This window comes from Fusarium odoratissimum (assembly GCF_000260195.1).
Source record: "Fusarium odoratissimum NRRL 54006 unplaced genomic scaffold supercont1.55, whole genome shotgun sequence".
In the NCBI taxonomy this organism is placed as follows: Eukaryota; Fungi; Ascomycota; class Sordariomycetes; order Hypocreales; family Nectriaceae; genus Fusarium; species Fusarium odoratissimum.
Window position 1 is genome coordinate 49,212 of NW_022158735.1, and position 14,722 is coordinate 63,933.

At 49.2% G+C, this 14,722-nt stretch overlaps 7 protein-coding genes across 7 annotated transcripts; 4 read left to right on the top strand and 3 right to left on the bottom strand.

The window, feature by feature from the left end:
- Positions 1 to 25: 25 nt before the first annotated feature.
- On the top strand, positions 26 to 1,588 carry FOIG_15605 (uncharacterized protein; the record flags this gene model as incomplete). The annotated part of the gene is made up of 7 exons (XM_031216987.1): positions 26 to 178; positions 237 to 275; positions 328 to 417; positions 469 to 1,109; positions 1,174 to 1,255; positions 1,305 to 1,351; positions 1,402 to 1,588. 7 exons carry the CDS (start codon positions 26 to 28, stop codon positions 1,586 to 1,588), a joined length of 1,239 nt encoding a protein of 412 aa, XP_031053291.1.
- A 961-nt stretch (positions 1,589 to 2,549) lies between these two features.
- On the top strand, positions 2,550 to 4,483 carry FOIG_15606 (uncharacterized protein; the record flags this gene model as incomplete). The annotated part of the gene is made up of 7 exons (XM_031216988.1): positions 2,550 to 2,884; positions 2,931 to 3,081; positions 3,138 to 3,380; positions 3,429 to 3,615; positions 3,668 to 3,772; positions 3,825 to 4,187; positions 4,245 to 4,483. 7 exons carry the CDS (start codon positions 2,550 to 2,552, stop codon positions 4,481 to 4,483), a joined length of 1,623 nt encoding a protein of 540 aa, XP_031053292.1.
- Positions 4,484 to 5,206: 723 nt separating this feature from the next.
- FOIG_15607 (uncharacterized protein) lies at positions 5,207 to 6,223 on the top strand (the record flags this gene model as incomplete). The annotated part of the gene is made up of 3 exons (XM_031216989.1): positions 5,207 to 5,263; positions 5,393 to 5,645; positions 5,703 to 6,223. 3 exons carry the CDS (start codon positions 5,207 to 5,209, stop codon positions 6,221 to 6,223), a joined length of 831 nt encoding a protein of 276 aa, XP_031053293.1.
- Positions 6,224 to 6,353: 130 nt separating this feature from the next.
- On the bottom strand, positions 6,354 to 7,917 carry FOIG_15608 (D-lactate dehydrogenase (cytochrome); the record flags this gene model as incomplete). Its single annotated transcript, XM_031216990.1, has 2 exons — positions 6,354 to 6,422; positions 6,475 to 7,917. The coding sequence occupies 2 exons, from the start codon at positions 7,915 to 7,917 to the stop codon at positions 6,354 to 6,356; spliced, it is 1,512 nt and encodes a 503-aa protein (XP_031053294.1).
- A 176-nt stretch (positions 7,918 to 8,093) lies between these two features.
- Positions 8,094 to 11,054, bottom strand: FOIG_15609 (uncharacterized protein). The gene is made up of 6 exons (XM_031216991.1): positions 10,802 to 11,054; positions 9,884 to 10,751; positions 9,686 to 9,839; positions 9,443 to 9,626; positions 9,246 to 9,395; positions 8,094 to 9,196 (listed from the first exon to the last, which is right to left on the bottom strand). Exons 1-6 carry the CDS (start codon positions 10,990 to 10,992, stop codon positions 8,647 to 8,649), a joined length of 2,097 nt encoding a protein of 698 aa, XP_031053295.1. The 5' UTR covers positions 10,993 to 11,054; the 3' UTR covers positions 8,094 to 8,646.
- A 199-nt stretch (positions 11,055 to 11,253) lies between these two features.
- Positions 11,254 to 13,312, top strand: FOIG_15610 (uncharacterized protein). Its single transcript, XM_031216992.1, has 4 exons — positions 11,254 to 11,881; positions 11,935 to 12,085; positions 12,135 to 12,790; positions 12,840 to 13,312. The coding sequence occupies exons 1-4, from the start codon at positions 11,410 to 11,412 to the stop codon at positions 13,010 to 13,012; spliced, it is 1,452 nt and encodes a 483-aa protein (XP_031053296.1). The 5' UTR covers positions 11,254 to 11,409; the 3' UTR covers positions 13,013 to 13,312.
- On the bottom strand, positions 13,037 to 14,257 carry FOIG_15611 (uncharacterized protein; the record flags this gene model as incomplete). The annotated part of the gene is made up of 2 exons (XM_031216993.1): positions 13,037 to 13,794; positions 13,843 to 14,257. 2 exons carry the CDS (start codon positions 14,255 to 14,257, stop codon positions 13,037 to 13,039), a joined length of 1,173 nt encoding a protein of 390 aa, XP_031053297.1.
- Between the last annotated feature and the right edge of the window lie 465 nt (positions 14,258 to 14,722).

The window sequence follows — 14,722 nt, forward strand, 5'->3', positions numbered from 1 at the left end:
ACTAGCACTCTACACATCCCTCAACATGTTCTCCTCATTTCGAAAGGGTCCCGATGACCCCATGTACTTTCTAAAGCGTGCGGCCGACCAGGATACGTCCCCCGATAGGGTTGATCTTGGCGTTGGTATCTACAGAAACGAAAGTGGCCTCTACAGTCAGCTCGGCTCTGTCGCAAAGGTATACACGATGTAATGGAGTGAGGGGGATGAGCACTGACTCGCGTTTGTAACTTTAGGCAAAGACAATCTTGACTGAGAATGATCCTGGTCATGACGTGAGTTTGCTTTCTGGACATATTTTTCTCGTCACATCTAATACTATGATAGTATGAGATCACAATAGGAAACCAGCGGTTCTTGAACCATGCTGCCCGTCTTTTGTTCGGACAAGACTGCGAGCTCCTGCAGTCTGGCAGCGTAAGTCCTCACCCCTTGCAGTACTGACAACAGCTCGCTAACAGTTCCCAGATCGCGTCAGTTCAGACCATCTCTGGTACGGGAGCCAACCACCTCGCTGCTCTAGCCCTGAGCCAATCCATCTCTCCCCGTCCACAAGTCTACATCGGCACCCCTACCTGGGGTAACTATAAGCCAATGTTCGAACTCGTCGGCCTTGAAGTGATTGAATACCCATACTTCGACTTCCAGACACGAACCATCGACTTCTCCTCCATCATCTCAGCAGCGCTAACTGCACCCCCCCGAAGCGTCTTCATCCTGCAAGCCTGTTGTCATAACCCTACAGGTGCCGACCCCACGAGAGAACAGTGGAAAGAACTTGGTGCGGTGCTGAAAGAATACTGTCACTTTGTCTTTTTTGACATTGCGTATCAAGGATTGGGTGATGGCATTGAGGAGGATGCTTATGCAATCAGGCATTTCGCCACCTTGGGCCTTGACATGTTTGTATGCCAATCGTTCTCTAAGAACTTTGCTTTGTATGGCGAACGATGCGGTGCCCTACATGCTGTATGCTCAAGCCCCGAGACAGCAGCAGTGGTTCAAGATCGACTCCGATGCTTAATACGCTGGGAGTTTTCGTCTTCTCCTGCATATGGTAGCCGCTTGGCCACTATGGTATTGGAATCTGATCAGCTCACTACTGAGTGGTAAGCCCTTGTCCTGTGGCAAGACCAAGTAGAGCAAATGGATGCTAACGAAGACACTTCGCAGGGTTGAAGAGCTGTGCGCGATGCAGCATCGGCTGAAGGATCTCCGCAAACAATTGCATCACAGATTGACTCAAGTCTTGAAGGTTGGTCAACAACATGATCGATGGAGGTCTAAGAACTGACTTTTACCAGACACCGGGAGATTGGGACCATATTTTGAGAGAGAATGGGCTCTTCTCGTAAGTGGCATCTATGTTCAACGTTGAAGACCTGTGCTAATCCCCGATAGATACCTGGACCTTAGTCCTCAACAGTGCCAGAAACTCATCGACCAGCATCATATCTATCTTCCTCCCAACGGCCGAATTAATATTTCAGGCCTCAACCAGAGTAACATCAAGAGAGTGGCGGAATCAATAGATGAGAGCATACGTGAGAAGACCGGGCTGGGCATGCAGACAAGGGCAGCTCTTTAAATGCTTCAGGCTGGGACAGTAACAACCTTAGGGCAGTACTAATACACTATTCGAACTATATTCTTCTGTGACAAGACTGTTCTGCAAGGCCATAACTTCCCATTTGAATCTGCACATTGGTACAAGTTTTCGGCTGTATCAATTGACCTGTACCCCGTCTGTCATACTACGCCTCTGGGCCTTTGCCAGTTGCATCAAAGATCCAGTCTCCGCCAGCCCAGGCTAATGTGTATGTGGAAGTAGAGTCTTGTAGGATATTTCTAGGGAGAAATACCACGTTGCTAGAAGGGTACTGTCTCTAGTGCCAGCACAGTAGTCAATCCGACTGCTCCAGCTCCGACAACGACATACATTTGGGCGTTGGCTTGTTGGCCTTGTTTGTGGCTTAGCCTCTGATAGCCGGGGCTGTTGATGAATGGCCGTGACAACAAGAAGCCACAGGACGTGCCTCGGTATTCAGATATTAGTCCGATACTCCGAAAAGATTGTGTGGTCTAGACAGCACGTATTTCCAGTTATGCTGCAGACGATTACAAGTTTACCGGCCCAACGCTCCGGAGAGCACTCTCCGAAGTCTCGGCACTGGACAAGGGCCTTATCTCCCTAGGTTTATCGTTGCGGGGTAAAAACCTCGTGTCCACTTTTGCCACATATTTCGAATGTTATCGAGCCTCTTTTTGTCACCTTACTCGACCCCAGACTTGGAGCCACTTTTGGGTAGCTTTGTGGGGTATCATGGAGTAGAAATGATCATGGGGTAAGAATGGGTAAGATAGCCTGACAAGCTCCCCCTTCGGTGAGCGGGACCGAGCCATGATAAGGTTTAGTGGTTGCTACTAGGATAAAAGGGGTTGGTCTGGAGTCGAATCTTTGTTGATAAAGACCAGCATGTCGAACGCATCGACAGCTTTCACTAATCAGCAACTTAACAACCGGAAGACACTACAAGGCCTACTTTACAATGAGAGAATCACTTGAGAAAGAGGAGACCAACGACCTTGGTGTGGTTGAATCCCAAGCACAGGGTGAAATTACTCAGCCTAACGAACTACGGAGGGACTTCAAGCCGCACCAGGTCTTCATGTTCTCGATTGCTTGTGCAATTGGCACAGGACTTGTTATTGGTACAGGCAGTGCTTTGTCCAGAGGTGGGCCAGGCAGTCTCTTGATTGCATACATCCTTGTAGGAATCACGGTTTTCTTCGTCATGACTGCCATTGGAGAGATGGCGACTTTTCTTCCCATGAATAAGGGATTTGGAGGCTATGCGACACGTATGGTTGATCCGGCCCTTGGGTAAGACGACCTTTCTTGTGGCAACTTCCGCACTGACATGCTTCAGTTTCGCAACTGGTTGGAACTACTTCTTCAAGTACATCATAGCCACGCCGACAAACCTTACGGCTGCTGGGCTGGTTATTCAGTACTGGAGACCAGATCTGAACGTGGCCATCTGGATCACCATTTTCGGAGTTGCTATTGTAACTATCAACGTGAGCAGCCTGAAGCCTCAGCCAAAGTCCTTCCTTTGTATCTAACAAGGCTCTAGATTCTCCACGTCAACAGTTTTGGCGAAACCGAGTTCTGGCTTGGCTTTGCCAAGATCCTCATCATGACGACTCTGATAATCACCACTTTCGTGGTTGCCATGGGTGGCGGTCCGAACCACCATCGATCCGGCTTTCGATACTGGCAAGACCCTGGAGCGTTTGCTGAATACTTGCTCGAGGGGCCCAAGGGAAGATTCCTCGGTTTCTGGGCCTGCTGTTGCCAAGCGTGCTTCGGCTTCACGGTACGTAGACTTGAAACTTGACGCGACGCATACTAATTAGCTGGATAGGGTACTGAAGTCGTAGGCATGACTTTCGGCGAGACCCCAAACCCACGGAAGAACGTCCCTCGAGCCGTCAAGCAGACCTTTTGGAGAATCGCCTGTTTCTATATCCTGGGCGTCTTGGTACTCGGCATGGCCGTTCCCTATAATAATGAGCAACTTATCGGCGCCACTAAGCAAAGGACGAGTGGAGGTAAGAAGTCTATAGGATTTCGATCGATCGGTTGGCTAACTGCCCCTTCTAGCCGCTTCTCCCTTCGTCGTTGCAGTGACTCTAGGTGGTGTCCCCATATTCGCCGACATCATCAACGGATGCCTGTTGGTGTTTACTCTAAGTGCCGCAAGCTCAGGTATGCCAACTCGTCACTCGCCGTGTCCATGTGCTTGAACTAATGTGACTAGACATCTACTGCGCCTCTAGGTCTCTCTATGGCCTCGCCAAAGACGGCCAGGCGCCTCGAATCTTTGCCAAAGCGCGCGAAAACGGTAACCCGATATTCGCTGTCGGTATTACGTCTTTGTTCATCTGTTTGGGGTACATGAACGCCAGCAAGTCTTCTTCGACTGTTTTTAGCTACTTTGTCAGCCTGGTGACGGTTTTTGCTGTTCTCAATTGGGTTGCTATCCTAATTTCTCACATCCGTTTCCGCCAAGCCTTGAAAGCGCAAGGCATTGCCGCAGCTGATCTGCCCTATGTTGGGTTCCTACAGCCCTATGGCTCATACTTTTCGTTATTCATCTCACTCCTGGTTATTATCTTCAATGGTGAGCACCCTCCGTTCGCCCAGGCAACAATAACAGTCGCTAACTAGGATTCTCAAGGCTATGATGCTTTCATTCCACACTTCAAGCCTGACATCTTTGTCCTCAAGTATCTCGGCACTGTGCTCTTCGTTTTCAATATTGTTTGGTGGAAGATCTCAAAACAGACGACTTTCTGGTCTGCTTCAGACGTAGACCTCAGCACAGGGAGACGAGAGTGGGAGGAGACGGAGAAACCGGAGGAAGTGCATTGGGAAGGTGGACTGTGGAAGAATGTTCTCAAGAAGTTTAAGCGATAAAAGCTATGATTGATTCTAGGTATTAGAGAACGAAGAACCATCTATTTGCTTCAGCATCGTGCTTTTGTGGCTTATCTAGTTGCGCTCAAGCTTTCTCTGGCATCGGGGTTGCGAAGGAGATACATAATCACCTCAACACCAACAAAGAGACAAATGGGCGCATGATCCATATATGGATACCTACGCATCAGATACCAATCATTGCCCTTTGGCTTGACTTCGGAGGCGATCCGTTTTGTGATACCTTTGAGCCCGGTATGGATGCCAGTCTTGGTACAGCGACTCGTTACAAAGGAGCTTACTACCTACTCAGGCATGGCTTGATGGGATTAGAGAATAGGGACGACCATCGTATAGAGTCTTTCAAATCTGTGACTTTGGCGTAATCTGAGGCAGCTGGTAGAAACACTGATTGGCGGACGGAAGTAGGTTTCTTTTGGTGCGCGCGATGTGACCTGCACATCAGTATCTCTATGGATGATGGGCATGATAAGCTCGACACCAAGGCATTTTCCACTGTGCCAACGATTGCCGAGGGCCGTATCCGATGTTCGGGGAGTAGTCACCGAGCCGGAGAGTGGTCTCCGAAGGTCGTTTAGAGACTACGAACACAGGGCAGACTGACCATCTAGATAAAGCAAACGTAGGAAGCCCACCGATATCTAATCTACTTGTAGGCCAGGCGCTCAGGTTTGATACAGTTTACATTTCAGTCTAAGAAAAATGCTCGCTTGCCGGAATACCCTCAAGACAAGGGCTGCCACTGGGCAGCTGTGCAAGGTATGAATGCATCCCCGACTACCCCTACTTACAGCATAACGGAATGTGCTCTTCATGGTTTATCATGGGTTCCCTGGATAATGTAGAGTAATACGTATCCCGCTCAGTGCTGATGATGTAAACCTCCAGGCCCTCGGTGTACGACTCGTCACAAACCCTCAAGTAGTGCAACTGGCCAAGAACGCAGGCTTCGATAGTCTTTTCATCGATCTGGAACATTCGACACTTTCTCTCGACGACGCTGGCAAGCTTTGTGGTGCTGGACTTGCTCTCGGTATAACGCCATTTGTACGAGTGCCACATCAGTGCGGCAACGGATTCATCCAGAAAGTCCTCGACGCAGGTGCCATGGGAATAATCTTTCCTCATGTACAAAACTCGGGTGAGCAACATGTTATCTGGATGGTTTATCTGTTCTACTGACACACACTCCACCCAGATGAAGCAAAGGCAGCCGTGGCCATCTCGAAATATCCTCCTCAAGGCTGTCGCTCAATCACCGGCCAACTACCCGCACTATCCCTCAAGTCCTACCCTCAAGCCGATGTGATCCGAGAGACCAACGAGCACGCGTCAACAGTGTTCGTCATGATAGAGAACGAGGGGGCCGTCCAAAGAGTAGAGGAGATCGCCGCCGTGGATGGAGTCGACGTTGTGCTAATTGGGTCCAATGACTTGGCTATCGAGCTTGGTGCCCCTGCCGATTTTCGCAGCGACAGATTTCGCCAGGCTTTGATGCGGGTGAGCAAAGCATGCAGGAAGTATGGAAAGGTTATGGGTCTTGCGGGTATCTATGGTACGCCTGATATTCACGACTGGGCTATTCATACATTGGGTGTGCGGTTCATGCTGTGCCAGCAAGATTCAGGGTTGATCGCGGGCGCTGCAGCGAAATGCTTGGCTGCTGTAGAAATGGTTGAGAATGCGCCTTCATCAAAGTCGACGAATGGGTCAACTTAGATAGCACACGGCAAGATTGTTATATAACGCTAACTCCCTGTATTGGATAAGCTCTAGCTCTACTTGCACTTTATGTTCTTCTATCACATTTCTTTCTATGTCCTGTGTGACTATAAATCATTCGTTTGACTTATGCTGCCTGCATACGTATCACCTTGTCACAATTCAGTATGCACAATGGGTCAAATGCATTCTTCATCTATGCCCTCGAGTTAGTATCATATCACCCTCGACAGTCCAAGAAAGCTTACCGATCGCATCGTATCCACAGCTTCTTTACCGAGTTCCTTCTCCAAGTAGTCCCTCTTCACAAGTCCGATGCCATGCTCGCCCGTCGCTGTACCTTTCATCTCAATGGCTTTATCAACCATTCGGTGGACGACCTCTTCGGCGATATGACGCTTCTCCTCGGGAAATAATAGTAGTGTATGGAAGTTCCCGTCACCAACGTGCCCAACGACTGATCCGAGCAAGCCCGATTTCTCGATATCGGCCTTAGCGAACTCTATGATGTCAGGAAGCCTGCTTAAAGGTACAGCTACATCAGTAGTCCAGACTTTGTCAGTTGGTGACTTTCTCATGGCGAGCATGCTCCAGAGGGCATTCTTCCTTGCGGACCATAATTCGTTTCGTTCCGTCTCGTCGGAGGCGAATTTATATGCCGTGCTGCGGTTTTGCTTCGTGATACTTCCAACTTGTTTGGCAAGATGATCCACGATGAACTCATCGCTCCCGGTGAACTTGAAGAACAGGGTTGGTTCTTCTTTCCACTTCAATCTCGTTAAAGCAGAATCATTGATGCTCTTCATCTGTACTTCATCAAGGATCTCAACAGCTGCAACCTGGAGACCATTGGATAGCACCTCTCGAACTGCCGAGGCCGCGTCTCGTAGGGTTGGAAATGTGCACACGGCCACGGCCTCACAGGGTGGCTTGACTGCCAGCTTGAGTGTAGCTTCCGTGACGAGGCCAAGGGTTCCCTCGCTGCCGATAAAGGTCCTCGTCAGGTCATAGCCTGCGCTTGACTTTCTCGCCCTCTGCCTGGTCTTGATAATCGTGCCATCGGCGAGAACCACCGTGAGTGATAGGACCCAATCTTTCATGGTCCCATAAGCCGCAGCGTTTGTTCCAGAGCATCCTGTGCCGACCATTCCTCCAATCATGGCGCCGGGACCAGGGTCTGGGGGGAAGAACAGACCATGGGCCGCTAACTCCTCATTTAGGTCCATCCAACCAATACCGGGTTGCACAACGCAGTCGAGGTCATACTTGTTCAGCTCTACAATGTTGTTCATTCGACCAAAATCGATACATATACCCTGCAAATGGGGTATGTACTGCCCTTCAATCGATGTCCCTCCTGAATATGGCGTGACTGGCAACCGACGTCGGAAGCATACTTTCATAAGCTCTGAGACCTGTTCTGTAGTCTCAGGGTAGAGGATGACTTGTGAAAGGATGGCTGACTCTTCAGTCCAGGCATACGACTGATAGTCTGAGCCGGAATGGGTAATGAGGTCTGTACGTTCTGTTGAGACGTTCTCAGGACCCAAGATAGCGGCGAATTCTCTACAAGCACCTTCAATATTTGATGCCGACAAGTCATGTTGAATCTCGGGGGTGTCAAACAGTGATTGTGTTGATGACAGCTGCCTCTTTGTTGGGAGGCTGTTGACACTCAGCGCTCCAGCCATGCCGACTGTTAATGCCGCCAACCCCAGTACGTATAGCCCTGGGTGAAGTCAGTCTTTGGTCTATGAATGTAATGAAGGGCTTACCTGTGCTACTTGTCTGCCATTGCGTTGATCCTGAACTATCTGTTTTTGATGTAATCGAAACTGACCGAAGGTACTGAGCTGGTAATCGAGTCCGAGAAGACGTTGGACGTCGCCCAACATGTACTATCCGGCGTAACGATCTGCCCAGAGCCCACATGACAGCTTTGGTAGATCACAGCAAGTCTTAATAAGAAAGAGAGAGTTGATCGAGGGGTATAACTAACAGACAGGCAATCAATTTGAATAGCAATTGTGTATTAGAATCTTTTCCATTTTGATTCTCTTATTTACTCTACTTCAATCTCTCATCTGACTCCCCACCGAGGTTCCGAGTTGAGCCGGGGATGGTGCCATCGGCTATGGAATGCAGATCGCAGAAGTGGACAATGAGCATTCGGCTATGGACAATACCATTCCCGGGGATCCAATTTCCATTTTTGGAGTAGGAGAACGGACTATTGGGTCTAGCTAAATCCCTTCAGCCCATGTTATGGCAAATCATAGGTTAGTAAACCTCAGATCCCCGCACTTGCTCAAGACACCAACTAGTCTTAACAGTATGCCAAGAATATGGAGTTTGTGCGTTCCAGCCAGAGATGAAGACTAGATACGCCAAGATTACAATAAAGTCTCACAACACGTTTGTTAATCCATAGGCTCAGTGCTTGCTATTCCGAGATCGGCCAGAAAGTACATCGCTTGATACTGGAATGAGTCTGGGTGCGGAAACTCCATGTCATCACTTGACTGAACACCCGAGAAGACACCGTTTGCCAAGTATGTCGGCCAAAACCCGCCTCCCTCAAATCCTGAACTCTGGTCAAATGCAAAATTGGAGTCTTCAAAACCTGTCGCGTCATGTGTGGCTTGGCCAGCTGATGCAGTGTTTCTCTGGATGTCGTAGACTTGATCCGTGCTGCTAGTCCTCATCTCTGTGCCTGTTCCCCCGCCATCTACGTCGTAGCCATTTGAGTTCGTAGGCGGCCTCTGCGCTTCTTCCGTGTCTGTAGGAGGTGGACGGTTCAGTATATCCATGAAGAAGTTCTTAATCCATCGCGCCAGGATATAGACTGACTCAAACTGTTTGAGAGCCAGTAATCCAGGCCGGATCTTGACAAAGATCTGATCACTTTTGGGCGCTGAGGTTTTGACATCAACTGCAAGAGCCATCATCGCAGAGAAGAGAGCAGAGACACTGGAATCATTGTAAGCCTCTTGTAACAAGAGCACTTTGAGAAACTTACTATATCATGGGAAAGTGCTCCGGTGTCCAAAAGAGCAACGAGTTCTCCACGAGGCTGAAGATTTGTGCTGCCGCGTCAAGCACGGGCTTTACCTCCTTGGATGCGTTGCACTGTCTTTGCAGCCTCTGGCTGAGGTTGATCAAATAGTAACTAATGAAATCAGCTTCATGTTTGGCGAATAGGAGCTTGATACGCACTGATAGCAAACTTTCAGTGTTAAGCTTAGATGATGGTTACCGTTGGAGAAGTTCAAGCCCTGAGACGACTCATACCAGGCTTGCAGTGTCGACTGGATATCTCTCATGGCTTCATGGAGAACATGAGCTTCCTTACAGAGAGACAGACGGGAAGGTGAGCAGTGGGAGAAGTACAATCGAGCCACTATTCCTTTAGTATTTCCCATGGCCAGCAATCAGGCTTGGGGGCATGGAAGATCTTACTAGCTTTACTCAACTTAACCTGCGATATGATGTACTGGACAGTCTCTGGAGCTTCTTCCGGAAAGTCTTCCTCGATAAGTTCTTCGACATCATGATCTTCGTCGTTGATCACCATAGGCGTACCAGTAGAGATAGCGATTTGACGATCCCGAACCTGATTAGTGAGCAAATGCTGGCCATCATTGAATATTTACTCACATAAAGGCACCACCAGATACACTTCCACCGTGACCTTTCCTCAGGCGACATCTTGCTATTTTTTGTACTCCTATGGTAGCCTGTACACTGCGCGGACCGTATCGCAGCTGCAAGCCACCAGTGGCAATCGCGATAAGCCGTTGGACTTCCAAACCAGTAGTGAAGCAGGTACGACGACAGTATCATATGTGTTCGACTCGATTCCCGATCTGCGTCGAAGGCTGCGCTCGCTTTGTTGTACAGAGCATTGTTGGCATCCCATCGAGTGCTGTAGCCCATGAGATGCAATACCTCTGGATTACAGTGTAACGATGCAACGAAGAGGACACTTCGGAGTAGGGTACCAGACATGGCTCCGTCATCAAGAGATGAAAGCAAGTACTTCTTCCCAAGTATCGGGCAAAAGGCGTGAAATCTGTCGAAGTAGACCTTGATGAGGCGGTCTACTAAGTCCGGTGATGGAAGGTCAGCGAGGCCCGTCTTTTCGAGAGGCAAGGATGGCCGACTGCAGAAGCTCTCTCTTCTCGTGTCGCGGGTTACACTCTGAACCGTTTCGTTACACTCGCCGATTGGGCGATGAACACTATTGTGGCCAGGTGTGTAACCCCTCATGACATATGAGGCATACCAGCTTTCACCAACAACGCTTGGTTGAGCATTAGGACTCGCATGCTGGTCAGAAGAAGGCTTTGCGATAGTTGAATCGCTCAATTGTTGCACCGGTCTATTGTTCTGTTCTCCTTCTGTCGGAGGATCTTCAGTGGCCAACCCCATGGATTCATCCTCATTGTTTGGGGCGACGCTGGGACTGCCTGAACTGCTACACGACTCGATGTCAGGCAACAGCGTGTATCGTCCATCGGGACCTCTACACAACGAAGATCAGTATCATCTCGCTGCAGAGGGATAAGATCATACCTTCGGCGTTTAGACTGGATCAATGCACACTGCTCATGATGGCCACTCTTCCTGCAAGCAGAGCATGGTACCCCAGTGACAGATCCATCGCACTTTGTTCTTCGCCGATTGCAACGCTCACACGCCGTGCCTCTCTTCCTGCCATGATTGGGCGTCCTCCTGGCCAGTTGTCGATTACTACTCTCATCCATTGCCCCCAATGATATTGAGTAACTTATCACACTCCAGAAAATGCATGCCTCCTCTTCCCCGCCTGGTAGAATCTGGGGATTGCCATCCAACAGTGGGCCCGGGGTGAAGGATGCAGTCTACCCCGCAGACTCACCACGCTAAATCGATTCAAGCTTAACCCCGCTTGTTCTCTGACGGACATGTCCCCGGGAATTACCATAGCCGATGGCCATCGCCGTCATCGGCTGTGGTTAGCGGTTGCAGATCCTCCATCCTTCACGTTTCCCTTCTCAAACCAGAAAGCTATCAAATGAGACATGGGTCATTGGCGATCTTGGCCCGGAATGCACATGTATAAACATAACCCCAGACTTCCCCGGATTCAATCGAGACCTGCATGAGCTCACTCCCGCCAGTAGCACTTCTTCACTATAGCAATGGCCAACAGCACCGTTCACCCAGAGATTGACATGTCTCACGAGGAAAAACATGACCTAGAACAGATTGAAACCAAGGACAATGTCCAATCAGCTCACGACACCAAATTCGAGAAGCGCGTCCTTCGAAAAATTGATACTCGACTCCTACCTATCCTCGGATGCCTTTACACAATCGCCCTTGTCGACCGATCCAACATCGCGGTCGCTCGCATCTCCGGCATGGATGAAGACCTCGACCTCGCTGTTGACAATCGCGTATCTATTGTCTTGATGGTCTTCTTCATCGGGTACATCATTTTCGAGATCCCCAGCAATGCCTTCATTCACAAGCTCGGTGCAGCCAATTGGCTTGCCTTTCTGGCTTTTGCCTGGGGCTTGGTGTCGCTTGGCATTGGCTTCTTGAATAACTGGGCTGGCCTCGCTGTACTGAGAGCTCTTCTTGGCGTTTTCGAGGCTGGTTTCTTTCCAGGTGCCTATGCAAATTCCTCATCCCAAGTAGCCATGGAACTGACAATCAGAAAGGCTGTGTTTATCTTGTGTCTTCCTGGTACAAGAGATATGAGGTACAGAAGCGCATGGCAGGTTTCTTCTTGACAGCTTCTGCGCTGTCAGCGTTCGCCAACATTCTCGCATACGGCCTGATCCAGATTTCCAAGACTCATCACTACAAAGGGTAAGTATGCCTGTCCATTCACTGATGGTCTAGGAGCTGATTGTTGTAGATGGCGTTGGATCTTCATCGTCGAAGGTGCCATCACAGTCGTCGCCGGCATCGGCTCATGGTTCATCATCGTCGACTTTCCCGACTCCGACAAAAACACATTCCTCACCCCCGAAGAACGTGCCTTCGTCAAAGAACGCCTCGCTGAAGACCGTGGCCCCGAAGAACGAGAGAAAGTGACCATGAAAATCATTGGCCAGACAGCTGCTGACTGGAAGCCCTGGGCATATTCGCTTATGTATATGGCCGGTGCTGTTGGAGTATATGCCTTCTTGTTCTTCCTGCCTATCATCCTACGAGGTGGTCTTGGATACTCACTTGAGCTTTCGTTCATTCTGAGTACACCTCCAGCACTGTTTGCTGTCATTGAAGCAATGGGTATCTCGTGGCTTGCTGATAAGACAAGACTGCGAGGTCCGTTCGTCATCTTCCAAGGCCTGATTGGCATCATTGGGCTATGCATGACTGGCTTTCTCAGTTCACCAACACCTCGCTATGTCGGCACGTTTCTCGGCGTCGCTGGCGCTAATGGCCTAGTTGTGACGACACTGGCGTGGCAGGCCAATAACATTGTCGGTGATGCCCGACGTGCTGTATCCACTGGCTTCCTCATCAGCATGAGTGGTGTTGGTGGGATTTATTCCAGCATGGTATTCCGTAAGTTGGCAACCCTTCCCTTGACATATCACATCTAACAGCGGTCCAGGCCAACAAGATGCACCAAACTACATCCCTGGACTCGTCGCTGTCATGGCCATCAATGTTGCAGCGGTTGTAGTCGCTGCGCTAACAATGCTTATGCTCCGTCATAATAACAGACAGGCAGATCGAGGGAAGTACCTATGCGAGGGTCGAGAAGGATTCAGATATACGTTGTAGAGCTCTTAGTATTCTACCTGACAATCATGATTCACTGCAGTCTTCGAATTGCTCTGCGTGATCCAAGTTGCTGTCGTCATCAGAAACAGGGTAGACATCGTCGCCGCCCATACCGTCCAGCGCCATATTCTCGCTCTCCGGTGCTATCGCAAAATTTCCCACGAGATTAAGAGCCTGTTGCAGTCTTTTTCCCGCTATAGCACGATACCTTTTATCCTCCCTTTCCATGCGGCGCAAATTCTCCTGCTCTTTCTGATCGAGTTCGGCGCGCTGCTTCGCTATCTCTTCTCGACCCTCTTCCAGCTGCAGCTGAATAAATTGCTTGTTCTGCGCAAGCTCTCTGAGTGTTGACTTAGCATCTAACCTCATTTGCGAGATAACTTGTGTATATATATTGTCTCCCAGAATTCTAGCAAGGTCTTCTGCGTCGGCGAGAAACTGTTCTAGTCCTCTTGAGTTGGTGCGTAGACGATGAACAGCTGTATGTCTGATTTGTGCAATTGATCGCAGTAATTCTTTCAGTGCCTTACCGGTTCCCTGCCGTTTTAGGTTTCCCTCATGTCCGAGGAGCTCTGCCCACTGATTAAGCTCTACTGACTCAGGGCAGTCCCAGTCGCGGTGTTGCATGACACTCGAGAGTTCCCTTACTCCGTATTCGTAACAGGCAGTTTCCAAGACTTTTTGAAATTTCTCCATAAGGAGATGCTCCGTAGGGAACGGCAGATAGACTGGGAATAACAGTGAACTGCCAGCAATGTCGCTTGCAGTGCTATCGCTAGCATCTGGCCAGTCTCAGTTAGTATCAATAGCCTTGAAGGGACAAGACGTACCATGTACTGCTGTGGTGGCTGCTTGTAAGTCGTGAACATCCTGACTGTCATCCGAGTGGGTTTCTTCAATGCCCTTACGCGCGGCTTGCTCGGTCCTAGTCGCTTCTGCTTCTAGTTGCGTCCTGGCAGTAGTCTGGGCCGTCGAAGGCTCAAATAGATCAGGAAAGCGTTGGCGAGCAATCGGGGTCGACTCATAAACCTTGTCCGAAAGGAGCTTCAACACTTCCCGAGATACAACGTCAAAGCCGTGTTGAGTTACAACTTGCTGCACTAAGCTCCCCTTTCGTAGATTGTTGTTAATCGATGCTCTTACAGCCCCACGGTCTCGCAGTTTAGCGTATTGACCATTAAAAATACTCTTTGTCGCTTGGTAGATCACCCGTTCGTTCAATTGAGTGCCGATAACAAGATCCATGTTGGGCACTTCAGGATGCTGAAGTAGTATTCGCGAGGTACAACAAACGATACATATAAAAAGGAGTGCGATGAGCTGACGTCCCCAAGTTCCTTCGATTCAAAAGGAAAGGCTAGGTACTTGTTTAAAGCACTGCCGTGATAAGAAGCGGGGAGTCTTGAATGGTAGGCCTCCCTTGGCTGTATTCTTTCTGAATGGCTGCGTATTTACCACGTCATATATTGTGTGGGATATAACAGGATACGAACATTTGACTTTTAGAATTGTGATTCACGAGTTTATTCCGTGGTAGCCATCAAATCAAAGAATCAAGCTTTCTTAACTTTTGTCCCTATGTTCAAGGAAAATTATCGCCTGCAAATAACCCTTTACAACATATATCCGACAACTGGCTTACATTAAACCGGATTTAATTACAGCATAAATGTTAGGAACCTATCAGACTATTATATTAATAGTGAATGC